Source organism: Scyliorhinus canicula, chromosome 4 (assembly GCF_902713615.1).
Source record: "Scyliorhinus canicula chromosome 4, sScyCan1.1, whole genome shotgun sequence".
Taxonomy (NCBI): Eukaryota; Metazoa; Chordata; class Chondrichthyes; order Carcharhiniformes; family Scyliorhinidae; genus Scyliorhinus; species Scyliorhinus canicula.
The window spans coordinates 116,091,275-116,104,729 of record NC_052149.1 but is presented as its reverse complement, the minus strand read 5'-3'; the positions used below and the strand labels follow the sequence as shown (position 1 = coordinate 116,104,729).

General features: G+C 49.5%; 1 protein-coding gene across 1 annotated transcript in view; it reads left to right on the top strand.

The window, feature by feature from the left end:
- LOC119964909 (pappalysin-2-like) overlaps positions 1 to 13,455 on the top strand; it is a 569,527-nt gene that overhangs the window by 220,825 nt on the left and 335,247 nt on the right. The window contains exon 7 of the mRNA XM_038795012.1: positions 2,677 to 3,172. Coding sequence (XP_038650940.1) covers positions 2,677 to 3,172 — 496 coding nt within the window. The remainder of the gene's footprint in view (positions 1 to 2,676; positions 3,173 to 13,455) is intronic.

The following is a 13,455-nucleotide window of genomic DNA, read 5'->3' as shown; positions in this document are numbered from 1 at the left end:
AGGTCTGGGGTAATGGAGGAACAGAACTTGTGCAAGTTAGGACACAGGCAGCAGAGTTTTGGATGAGCCTATGTTTACAGAAGGGTAGATTGCAGAAGGCCAGTCAGGAGTGCGTTGGAATATTCAAGTCTGGAGATAGCAAAGGCATGGATGCTAATTTTGTAGCAGATGAACGGAAGCAGGACTAACTGAATGATGAAGGTTTTTATAAAATTTATCTATGGGATGTGGCCGTCGCTAGTTAGGCCAGCATTTGTTGCAAATCCCTAGTTGCTCTTCAGAAGGTGGTGGTGAGTTGCCCTCTTGAACAGATGTGGTACTTGAGCTGCGGGTACACCTACTGTACTGTTAGAGAATGATGAACATTGTGCAGTCACCAGCAAACATCCCCACTTCTGACCTGATGATGGAAGGGAAGATCATTGATGAAGACAGTGAAGGAAAGGCGATATATTTCCAAGTCAGGTTGGTGAGTGACTTGGAGGGGAACCTCCAGGTGGTGGGGTTCCCAGGTATCTGTTGCTCTTACTCTTCTAGATGGTAGTGGTCGTGGGTTTGGAGGGTGTTGTCTAAGGAACCTTGGTGAGTTACTGCAGTGCATCTTGTAGATGGTACACATGACTGCCACTGTTTGTTGGTGGTGGAGAGTTTGAATGTTTTTGAAAGAATGGTGTTGAGCTTCTTGAGTGTTGTTGGAGCTGCTCTCATCCAGGCAGGTGGAGGGTACTCCATTACACTCCTGACCTGTGCCTTGTAGATTGTGGATAGGCTTTGGGGGCTCAGGAGCTGAGTTTCTCATTGTAGGATTCCTAGTCTTTGACCTGCCCTGGTAGCCACAGTATTAATATGGCTAGTCCTGTTCAGTTTCTGATCAATGGTAACCCCCAGGATGTTGATTGTGGGGTTTCAGCGATGGTAATGCCATTGAATATCAAGGGCGGTGGTTAGATCCTCTCTTGTAGGAGATGGTCATTGCCTGGTACTTGTGTGGTGCAAATGTAACTTGCCACTTGCCAGCCCAAGCCTGGATATTGCCCAGGTCTTGCTGCATTTGGACATGGACTGCTTCATTATCTGAGGAATTGCAAATGGTGCTGAACATTGTGCAGTCACCTGCAAACATACCCACTTCTGACCTGATGATGGAAGGGAAGGTCATTGATGAAGATGGTTGTATCTAGGACACTACCCTGAGGAACGTATTAGAAATGGAGAGGAAAAATTACCCTCAATATTTAGCAAGCTGTGGAAGTTTCTGGAATAGTTTGATCATAAAAATCAGAAAACAATTTCATTGAGACAGGTGAAATCTGGATGAACAGCGAGTGATTGAGGTATATATGGAACATGATGCTCATTCTGAAAATTGTTGCGGAGATCCTTTGGACAGGAGATACTGATCTTCCAGGGGAGAATGTTTATTAACCATAGAACCGTAGAAGTCCTCCAGTGCAGAAGGAGGCTGTTCGGCCCATTGAGTCTATCACCGACCCTCTGAAAGAGTACCCTACCTCGGCCCACTCCCCTACCCTATCCCTGTACCCCACCGAACCTTCACGTACTTGGACACTAAGGGGCAATTTTTTCATGGCTAGTTCAGCTGATCTGCACTCCTTTGGGCTGTGGGAGTAAACCGGAGCACCTGGAGGAAACCCACACAGACACGGGGAGAACGTACAAACTCCACACAGGGTCTCCCGAGGCCGGAATTGAACCTGGGTCCCTAGCGTTGTGAGGCAGCAGTGCTAGCCACTGTGCCCCTCCCCCGGTCTGTGGTGTTTAGGTTGGGATACTGCAGACTGATACTGTCCTAATCCTCTGGCTGAGGATGAGAGGTTAGGAAGAGAGGAAAGGAAAGATGGGGAAGAAGCAAAAAGAAAATCCCCAGACAACAGACACAGTTGGGATGCTCTGGGTGAAGAGAATTGCATATTGCAGTATTATTCACGCACTGCCAAGTTTTCTCACTCGGGGCTTTTCACAGTAACTTCATTGCAGTGTTAATGTAAGCCTACTTGTGACAATAAAGATTATTATTATTAGATTTTCTGTTTACACTTTCAACACTGTCACAGACCCTCCCTCAGCGCTGACACAATCCCTACCCCATACTCAGAGAGCCTCTTTCTCTCCCCTGACACAGCCCTCTCCAATCTGGGACACAAACCTTACCCACCCTGACATCGTCTTTCCTCAGGGACACAGTCCCTCTCTCACACTGACACCGCCTTTCTCCAAACACTGAAGCACCCTGCCTCCGACACAGACATCACCTTTGTGCTCACCCTGCCTGATGCAGCCTATCCACAACTCGGGTCAGTTCCTCTCCTGACTCAGACTGCCCCTCTCCCACATTGACCGTGCCTCTCTCTCAGAATGATAGCCACCACCCTGCAGAACTGTACTTGTCCTGGCACTGTTGGTAATCAGACTGAGTAGATCTCCACTGTTTCCTGGCCAGTGAACATCACTAAAGGCATGTTTTGACATTTGTATTGTCGTTGTTTCTGTGTGCAAATTGGCTGGTGCTTTTCTAACATTGCAATTTTAAGGAAATACTTCCTCGTATTAGAGCACCTTACGATATTCTGAGGATGTGTAATGCACTTTATAAGACAAACAAGTGCATTGTTTGTTCATTTGTTTGGTTTAAACCATGATGTCTGTTTGCCGCAGGGTCTCCTGATGTGGAGGTGCCGTGTGAACCCAGCCTACGGGCCTGGAGCCCAGAGCTGCACCTCTACCACATGAACATGACAGTGCCCTGCCCCCAACCAGATGGCTGCATGCTGGAGCTCCACTTCGCCCACCCTGTTGTCGCGGACTCGTTGTCAGTGTGGGTGACCTACTTGTCTGCCGGTTCAGGCAGGACCATCTCCAATGTGGGGATCCTGACCAGAGATGGAGAGGACATTCAGCTTGGAGGGCCGTACCACACCTTCTGTGACATTCCCCTCACCATTAAGGTCAATGTGAAAAAGAAAGTGGTGGGGGTGAAGATCTATACTTTCGATGAGAAGCTGGAGCTGGATGCCGTGCTACTGAAATCCAAGGGTCAGGACCCCCTATGTGCCAAATGCAAGACTCTGAAATACAAGATTGTGAGGGAGCCTCCATTTCAGGAAGGGCGAACAGTGACTGTCACACAGATGGAAAGAACATTCACTGACTGGTGAGTACTCGTAATGGAAGTATGCATTTTAAAGACGTAAAACCCACTTACTCTCCAAACCCCAGATGCAGAGTCCTGAGCATCTGATCCTGGCTGACACCCCGTGTAGTAACTGTCAGAGGTGCCAATGAGACAATAAATGGAGGCCCTGTCAATCCCCTCAGGTGGTAGTACAAAACCCCATCGCTAACATTTCGAAAAACAGTACAGAAGTTCACTCTGGTGCGCTGGACAATATTGATCCCTCAATCACTGCCTCTAATACAATTTATCTCATCAGTACCAATGAGGAAACGGTGTCAATCCAGTAAAAACTAAGACAAGTCCAAACAACAGATGCAATGTTGCATTTCAGTGTTTCTGTGTGTCAGGGAGATGGTGGCCCAATTGGCAGCATCCTGGCATTTGAGTAACGAGCCGAGAGTTCAAGCCTAACACCGCGACTTGAACCTATAATCTAGGCCGATCTTCCAATGTGGTGCACTGCTGAGGGAGTGCTGTATTGAGGTAACTTCCTTTTTAAAATATGTCAACCCGAGATTCCAGTAAATCAGGGGATGCTAAAGGTCCCACCCACCATTTGGAAACAAATGGGATATTCTCCTGGTGTCCTGAATCCGACTGACACAAAGTCCCAACGGGGATTGCACATCTGTGAGAAAGTACAGTCCAATTTATCAAGAGTCAGGATTGCCAAGGGGGTCATCAACCACTCAAATACATGCCAACCCATTTTTAGCATTTTCCCTGAGTGGAAATAGATTTCAAACACTTAATGCATGTATGGTTAGTGAAGAAGGATGTGATGTTGTATGTGAGTACTCAGTACAAGATGGCTGCCTGCCTCGTTTCAACTGAAGATGGCCCACCGGATCATCATTCCTCATTGCTGAAAGGAAATTGTCTGGATGTCTCCTGGACGATGGAGGCACTCTATCTCTGCAGTCGTGGCTGGTCATTCCGGTCGAGGTGAGGGAATGAGCACCAATTCGCAATACAGAATTGAACACAGCATTGGATTCGGAAAGCATGATTGAAGTATCATGACAGATCACTTTGCCAGGGTGTTCTTTAATATGATGGTAAGCTGCACGCACCGGAGTTTGGAACTTCATGCAGTTTTTCTCATCCCGTCAGGAGAAAGATGAAGGAACACGAGCAAAGCTGGATGAGCAAGACAGTCATAAGGCTACTGCAAGAAGTCATGGCGTGGGACTGCTGCAAGCATCTGTGGCAATAGCCCATCCTGGAGACCTCCTTATCTCTCTAGCAGTGACTACTGAACTAAAGGACTTGTCATCATGATCACCCTGGACAGTTGAATTCACTGCAAACATTTGCATGTTATCTATCGCCAATATGGGCGGCATGGTAGCACAGTGGTTAGCACTGTTGCCTTACAGTGCCAGGGACCCAGGTTCGATTGCCGGCTTGGGTCACCGTCTGTGCGGAGTTTGCACATTCTCCCCGTGTCTGCGTGGGTTTCCTCTGGGTGCTCCAGTTTCCTCCCACAAGTCCCAAAGATGTGCGTGTTAGGTGAACTGGACATTCTGAATTCTCCCTCAATGTATCCGAACAGGCGCCAGAGGGTGGCGCCTAGGAAATTTTCACAGTAACTTCATTGTAGTGTAAGGCAAGCCTACTTGTAACACTAATAAAGATTATTATTATTGTCACATCACTTGTTGGAACCATTACATCAAGCATTTTCCACAAAACACCTCAAATATAGGCTGATGGAGGTTTTGGTTACTACAGGTCTGTGTTCCAAAAGTTGACATGTTGCCTCTTGGTGAACGTTCTCTCCTGAATATCTTTAATCCTGTTGGTGGTTCCTCAGCATCAGGATGGTAGAAAGTGACTTGGCTCCAGCAACCTCTGGTCAATATCTCAGCAGGGACTGTACTTCCTCCTGCAAGTTGCATTTCCTGCAATGACAATCTGGCACCAGCTGCATTCTCCTCCATGTGCAACCATGTGGGAAAAGGGCACACAAATGGTATTATGCTCAGTCAGCAACCCCATACATGTGCACACCACCCAGAGAAAATTGTGTTGGGCTTCAACTCCGATTGACCAGTGACCAGCAGAGCGGCTACCTGAACAGCGTTGTTTGAATAATTAGAAAGAAGGAAAGTTTGAAGTTACATAGTCCCAGGACTTCCCAAAGTGTTTTACAGTCACCAACACACTAGTGAACGCAGAGTAAGATCCCACAAACTATAATGTGATAACAGCATGACCATCAGTTTTTGTGAAAGTTGATTGAGGGGTAAGTATTGACCAGGACACCAGGGAAACTCCCCTGCTGGTCTTTATAATAGTGCCATGGGATCTTTGATCTTCATCTGAGAGAGAAGACAGGACCTCAGTTTATCGTCAAATCCTAAATTTGCACCTCTGACAATGTAGTACCCCCCCCCCCCCCCCTCCCCCCAGTATTGCACTGGAGCATCAGCTGGTAATGTGTGCTCAAGTCTCTGGATTGAGGCTTGAAGCCAGACTGATTCTGAGCAGAGAGGGCGACCAACTGAGACAGGTCGGGCAGTAAATCTAACAACATTTTCTTCACCGAAACTGTTCTGAGTAGTTGGGCACGTGGCTGTGGAAAAATGGGTGTGGAATGGGAATAAAAAAGTGAAGTCGCCTTTGGGTTGCCAACTCTCCAGGATTGGCCTGGGATTTCCAGGAATTGAAAGTCAATCTTCCGGACACAGCTGTTTGTAATTCTGGAGAAAAATCACAAGGTCATTAAAACAATACTTTTGTTTGCCATTTACTTTGAACATTTCTCTTTTCCAGATATAAAAAATATTGAAAATGGAAAAACAAAGGCTCTTTAGCAGACAGTCAAGCATCATCCAATTGGGTGAAGAGTCTTGTTGCTTTCCAATTGGCGTGGGAAGGCAGTGCATCACAGCCTCTGGATGAGTGTCCTCAAAGGGAGGGGGTGCTGAAGAGGGGGAACCCCCAGGGACTCCAATTGGGGTGTCCTCACTTGGGGAGTGTGGGGTACTGTCCATGTGTGTGGTGGGTGAAATGGTGTGGGGGACCCGCACGCTCACTTGGAGATCGGGGCACCCTTTCAAAATGGCAGGCAGATCTCTGAGTTCAGCTTCCCAGTGCTATGAAAATGTGGGCTAAACTGGTGAGAAACCCCTCAGGGCCCCATTGACTAAGTGACATTGACTAGCGGTGGGGAACTCGCTGGCAAAGCCGGCGGGCAACTCCCTGAAAAACCCACCACAAATTAACTTCGAATTTTTTGGAATAATCGCACCCAGAGTTCACGTTTCATGTCATACTCCGTCATCAGTAGCATTCTATTGCAAGGTCCCTGGCCACCAGGTCGACATGCTAACTCCTTATCTCTCTCCACAGTTGCTGACAGACTCGCTGAGGACTTTCAGCATTGTCTGTATTCATTTCAGATTTTCAAAATCTGCAGTCATCTGCTTTTGTTAATGTTGGTAATTTGGTGAGAGTATTTCTCTGGTTAGTACCCAGGTGAGCAGTTTCAAGATGAAATTTGGTTTCACTTTTTGAATTTTAATTAGAGCATGATAAAACTGGAAAAGAAACAAAAAGTTGGTGAATAGAAGATGCCTGTCAGTGGCAGTAAACAGTTGTCGAGGGGCTGTAAGTGGGTTCATTACTGTGGGCATGAAACTGATTCAGGGGGATCTCCGGTGGCAGCATGTAGGTGGAAGTCGCACGCTGGGTGGCTCCTGCTCGAGGCTCGTTTTTTTTTGGAATTTAATGCCGGTCCGAGCGGCAGGTTTTGGATGAGCTGATGCAGGAAGACATAAGGAAAGAAGGGGGATGTTGAAGAACCAGATAAAAGCTGTCTGGAAGAAGAGGCAAGTGAAGATTCGCCATTGAGCGAACGGGTCAGCCCGGCAGCAGGAAGGATGGCGGAGGCTGGTTCACTGGGTGGAGCCGCACCAATCATAATGAAGAAGATGACTGTGATGGCCGGGGAATTTGAAAAGCCATTTGCCAAGCACATGGAGGTGATGAGGCAAGAACTGATGGCAGCAATGAATGAATTGGTGGTGGAGGTGATAGCCCTGGTGAAGGCGGTGGTGTCGAAGACATCGGACGATGTACAGGAGCAAGGAGAGAAGTTGAACGGGGTGGAGGAGGCTTTGTCACAGCATAGTGGCCAGTTCACCTCGATGGGTGAGGAGCTGCGGAGGGTGGTGGAGGCCAACAAAGGACTGAGAGCGAAGGTGGAAGACCTGGAGAAGAGGTCGACGCGGCAGAACGTAAGAATTGTGGGCCTGTCCGAGGGGGTGGAGGTCCCGGGGCCGGCTGAGCTCTTTGTTAAGATGTTGGCGGAGATGCTGGGGGAAGGTGAAGAACCCCCTCCCCCGGTATGAACTGGACAGGGCTCAAACCAAAGACGAATGAGCCTCCAAGGGTGGTAATAATTTGCTTTCACAGGTACCACGTTAAGGAGAAAGTCCTGAGGTCGGCGAAACAGAAGTGTGAGGTGCAATGGGCTTGAGCTGGTATACGTATATACCAGGATTTAACCGTGGAGCTGGCGAGAAAGCGGGCGGCCTTCGATCGGGTGAAGGCGGCACTGTACAGCAGTGGTGTGAGCTTCAGCATGGTGTACCCGGCAAAGTTGAGGGTGACCTACATCTCAATGGGCTTCTGCTTTGAGATGGTGGAGGCGGCAGCGGCGGAAGGCTGAAGGACTGGGGCTCAAATGAGAAATGGGACTGGGGTTTGGTTCTGGACTGAGGGAAGGGGGCGGAATGATGTATATGGTTTCATTTCTTGTTAGCAGTTTAAGGATGTTAAGTTGCTTGTATGGGAATGGTTGAGAATTGGGGTTTTCTTGTTTGGGGATGGGGAAGGGTAGAGTACCCTGTGGTATGGGGGAACAAGTGAAAAGTGACTTGCAAAATTTTGCGGCAATGGCGGTTTTATGGGGCGCACACTGTTTTGCTCCAGGTTTGTTTATTGTAAGGTTGTTTTTTAGGGACTGGGCGTGGGGGAATGGAATGGGAGGAGGGTGGCAGGGACCGTCACACTATCAAGTGTCAGTAGGCTCGTGAACTGGAGTGAGGTGGGGGATGGGTCATGGTCATGGAGCCTGGTTGAATAGGTTTCGATGGGCCCGGAGGTGTGAAAGGTGGGAGGATGGGATCGATGCTAGGAGAGATGGTTTCAGGAAGGAAGTGGATGGGGGGATTCTGGGAGGGGGGAAGGGGTTTGATGGCAACAAAGAGACGGGTGGGCCTGGTCCAGTGGGCAGGGCCCAGAGTTATGATGATGGCGGATAGGACGGGCAGGGGAGTGAAATACCCCCGGTCAGAATGGAATGTGAGTGGTTTGGGGGGACCAATGAAGAGGACGAGGGTATTTGCGCACCTTAAAAGCCTAAAGGCTGATGTAGCGATGCTGCAGGAGACCCACTTGAGGGTTACAGACTAGGTGAGGCTCAGGAAGGGTTGGGTGAGTCCGGTTTTCCACTCTGGGTTCGATAGTAGGCCTCGGGGTGATAGCGGTGTTGGTGGGCAAGAAGGTGCGGTTCCAGATGGAAAAGGTGGTGGCGGATCAGGTGGTAGATATGTGATTGTAATGGGGGAGGTTGGTGGCACTGGCGAGTGTATACGGTCCCAACTGGTACGAAGCAGGGTTTGCAAAGAGAGTGCTGGGAGCCATCCCGGACTTGGACACACACAAGCTAATAGTAGGAGGGGATTGTAATGTGCTGTAAGAGCTGAGGATGGACAGGTTGCAGACGTGCTCACTGGCCCAGTTGCAGGGGCGGGGTGGGGTGAAGGGCTGACCGAGATTATGAGAGAGGTGGGAGGAGTTGACCAGTGGAGGATTTTGCATCTGAGGGAGCATGGGTATTCGTTTTTTTTTCCTCGGTGCACAATGTGTATTCGGGAGAGACTATTTTGTGGTAGGGAAGGCGTTATTGACTGGAACAAAGGGATCAGACTATTCGGCGATAGCGATCTTGGACCATGCACCATATTGGGTGGATGTGGTCTTGGAGAGCAGGGTAGCCCAGGTGCCAGGGTGGAGCACAGTGCAGGGTTGTTGGGGGACTGAAGTTTCTGTGATAAAATCGGGAAAGTGATTGAGGAGTATGTAGAATTTAATTGTGCTGGGGAACTATTGCAGAAAGTGGTGTGTGAGGCCCCGAAGGCAGTAGTGAGGGGAGAGGTAATATCGTTTAAGGCCAAGTTGGACAAGGAGGAGTGCCAAAAGCTGACAGAGGAGATGTTGGAGATGGATAGGAGGTACGTGGGATATGCAGATCTGACCCTTCTAGGCAAAAGGAAGGAGCTTCAGGATAAGTTTGACCAGTTGTCTACAGGGAAGGCGGAGCGCCAACTGAGGCGGGTGATGGGAGCAGTTTATGAATATGGGGAGAAGGCGGGACGTATGTTGGCTGACCAGCTCTGGAGGGAGGTGGCGATGAAGTAGATAGTCCAGGTGTGAGGGAGCTGTCATTTCATAGGACGGTCGTTATAATTTTACTGCTTTAATGGGGAGGAAGAAAGTTGTCTTGACAAGGTGGGACAACCTCCCTCTGTCGTTGACGGGCTGGGTGTAGGTGGTTAAAATTAATGTGCAACCATGATTTTTGTTTTTGTTTCAGTGACTGCTGGTCTTTCTACCCAAGTCTTTTTTTTGAAGCTGTGGACAGGTGGTCAGCTTGTTTATTTGCAGCGGGGGCAGGAAGGTAACCAGGGTTAGGAAGATGGTCCTGCAGAGAGTGCAACAGGCGGGGTTGGGTCATGGGGGGAGGGAGGTCCCTGTGGGTCAAGATGGAGAAACGCTCATGCAGGGGGTCAGCGTTGAGGACGCTCGCGATGGCGACACTCCCGATGGCTCCGGGCAAGTATTTGGAGAGTCCGGAGATGGTGGCAATGTTGAAGATTTGGAGGCAGCTGAGAAAGCACTTTAAGTTGGGGTTGGGTCAGGGGGGGCTGCTGATTAGGGGGAATCATGGGTGGGATTCTCTCACCCCAGGGCCGGAGAATCGCCACGAATGGCGCGAATCGCCCTACAGGGGGCCAGCACGGCACTGGAGTGACCCAAGTGACCCACGCCACTCTAGCCATGTCAGATGGGTGCCGCAGGTCTGCACATGCGCAGTGGGATGCCGGGACGCGATTCTCCGGAGAGCGGAGAATCGGCGCCATTGGCACTGGCACGGCAACGGTCAGGGGTTGCTCTATGGCGCCTCCCCTCCCCAGCGATTCTCCGCCCTAGATGGGCCGAGCAGCCGTACAAAAAATCCCGATTCTGCCGGCGCCGTTTCTAACCTGGTCTTACCCGGGAGGACCTCGGCGTGGAAGGATCCGGGGGCAGCCTGTGGGGTGGAGGGGGTGGGAGAGGGGTGCCGATCCTGGGGGGGCCTCCGCTGTGGTCTGGCCCGCAATTGGGGCCTACCAATCGGCGGGCCGGCCTCTCGGGCTGGGTGCCTCCTTTGTTCCGCGCCAGCCCCTTTAGCCCTATGCCATGTTGCGTCGGGGCTGGCATGGAGAAGGGAGGCACCGTGCATGCACGGAAATTGCGCCGGTCCCACTGCATATGCGCAGCCCCACGGCACCCATCTAACGCTGCTAGAGCGGCGTGGGTCACTCCAGTGCCGTGCTGGCCCCCGGTATGGGTCAGAATTGCTGGTCCTGAGGCCATGTCAGGAAACGCGACGGTGTTTATGATGCCGTCAACACTTAGCCTCCGGATCAGAGAATCCCGCCCGAGATTCGAGCGAGGGAGGCTGGATGGGAAGTTTCAGTGATGGGAGGAGACGGGGATTAAGGTAATGAAAGATTTGTTCCTGGCGGAGTGTTTTATGAGGCTGGAAGAGTTGGGGGAGAAAACAGGTTGGCGCAAGAGGAAGGGTTTAGGTACCGCAAGTCTTAGACTTTATGAGGAGGGAACTTCCGAGTTTCCCAATATCGCCGGCCCCCTTATTGTTGGAGGAGGTACTGTCGGCAGGGGAGTTGGAGAAGGGGGCAGTGTCACCGATTTATGGGAAGATTTTGGAGGATAGGATGTCCATGTAGGGCATTAAGGCCAAGTGGAACGAAGAGTTGGGGGAGGTAATGGAAAAAGATTTGTAGTGTGAGGTGCGATGAAGGGTGAATGCCTCAACTTCATACGCGAGTTTGGGGCTGAAAGAATTGAAGGTCGTGGAGAGGGCGCATCTCACAAAGGCAAGGTTGAGCCAGCTATTTGAGGTGGCAGAGGATGTTTGCGAGCTGTGTGGGAGGGGCCCCTAAAACCATGTACATATTGTTTGGTCCTGCCCGAAGCTGGAAAGAGATTGGAGGGGGGTTTTAATATCATCTCGGGGATGTTACATGTGGACTTGGAACTGGATGCCCAAGAGGCCATTTTTGGGGTGTCAGTCTTCCCTTCGCTGATTGCTCGGAGGTGGTTTCTGCTGGGGTGGAGGTCCGCTTCTCCACTCTGTGCCTGTGCATGGCGGGGGGATGCTGCTGGAATTCTTGTCCCTCACGAGTGTGAAATTTGGGTAAGGGGGTGAAGGAGGATGTCATGATTTGCAAACATGCAACCAATGAACACAGAATAGGACACAACTAATGGGCAGTCAGGACACTCAAAGGTGGCATCACCACAAGGGGGCATGACATAAACATTATAAAAGGGATGAGGCACTCACACCGTGCCTCTTTCCACAGACAGACATCTAGAAAGTTGGGCAGGGTTGATCAGCAGCATCACACCCAAGCACATGGCTTAGAGCAAGCTGGTACAGTTAGATTAGCAGAGAGGCAAACTCATTTGAGAATTGTGTTAATAGTTCAATAAACATGTTGAACTCATTTCAGAGTCTGGAGCATCCTTTAGTGAAGACTGCATCAAGTAACAGCCTGTGTTGTCCAAAGTAGCATAACACAACAGAAGAGTTCTACAATTCATGGGGATTATTTATCATGCACTGTCGGGAACTTGTTGCCATTGAACAATGTGGGAGGGGGGTTCGTTTGTTTTTTAACTTACGTTTGGAATTTGCGAGTCGATGTTTCGGGCTGTATATCGATGGGGTCGTTCTTGCGATTGTTTCTTTGTTTTTTTTTTGTTGTTAGTGTGATGAAAATGATGAAAACGTGGCCTCAACTCCACTTTCCTGCGCATTCTCTGGGGTGGCACAGTGGTTAGCACTGCTGCCTCACACGGCCAGGGTCCCGGGTTCAATTCTGGCATTGAACGACTGCCTGTGGGGAGTTTGCACATTCTCCCCTTTTCTGCATGAGTTTCCTCTGGGTGCTTCGGTTTCCTCCCACAAAGATGTGAGGGTTAGGTGGATTGCCCACTCTTAAATTGTCCCTTGGTGTCCCAAGGTTAGGTGGGATTACAGGGAAAGGGTGCTCATTCAGAGGGTCAGTATAGGCTTGATGGGCCTAATGGCCTCCTTCTGCATGAAAGCACTTCAACCCATTGGTAATTGAAAATCTGTATCTCCTCAAATGTTCCGGCATCCACCACACTCTGGGGTAGTGAATTCCACAGATTCACGGCCCTTTGTGAGAAGTAATTGCTTCTCATTTCTGTTTTAAATCTACTAACGCTTATTGCTTAGTAATAACTAATGAACCAGATTTAGTTCACAGTCTAATGAACCAGATTTAGTTCACAGTCTAATGGTGCATGAACAGTTGTCGAGTAGTAATCATAAAATGTTTTAGTTTCACATGGTGTTTGGAAGGAAGAAACACAAAACAGCTAAGATTTTTAATTGAGACAAGACTGACATCAATGGCATGGGGCAGAGACTGTCCGCAATGAACTGGGAAAATCTTATAATGGGTAAAATAACAAAAATCATTGGGCGGTGTTCAAAAAAGAGTTTAATGTGTTATTGAAGCAGTTAATACCCCTATGGGACAAGAGTTCTACGTGCCAAGAATAATTGCCAGGGGCAACTCAAGAGGGAAGGGGTAACCTAAAAAGCATGCAAAAATGTTAAAAATAGCACAGATCCTAACAAATAGGAATGATACAAAGAACAGCAAAGGGTGAGAGAACAGATAGTAAGCTCGCAGAGAAACACTTTCACTGTACCTCTGTACATGTGACAATAAATAAATCCAATCCGATCCAAGAGCTGGTACCTATACCCAGAAAGATAGAACCTGGCACCGCATGGGAATGGGGGAGGACACTCGCTCCCGGTGGCCGTCAAGGTGACGGTCACCCTAAACTTTTATGCCACAGGGTCCTTCCAGGCGCTGAGTGGGGACTTGTCCAGGATCACTCGGGAGAATTAGCTCAAG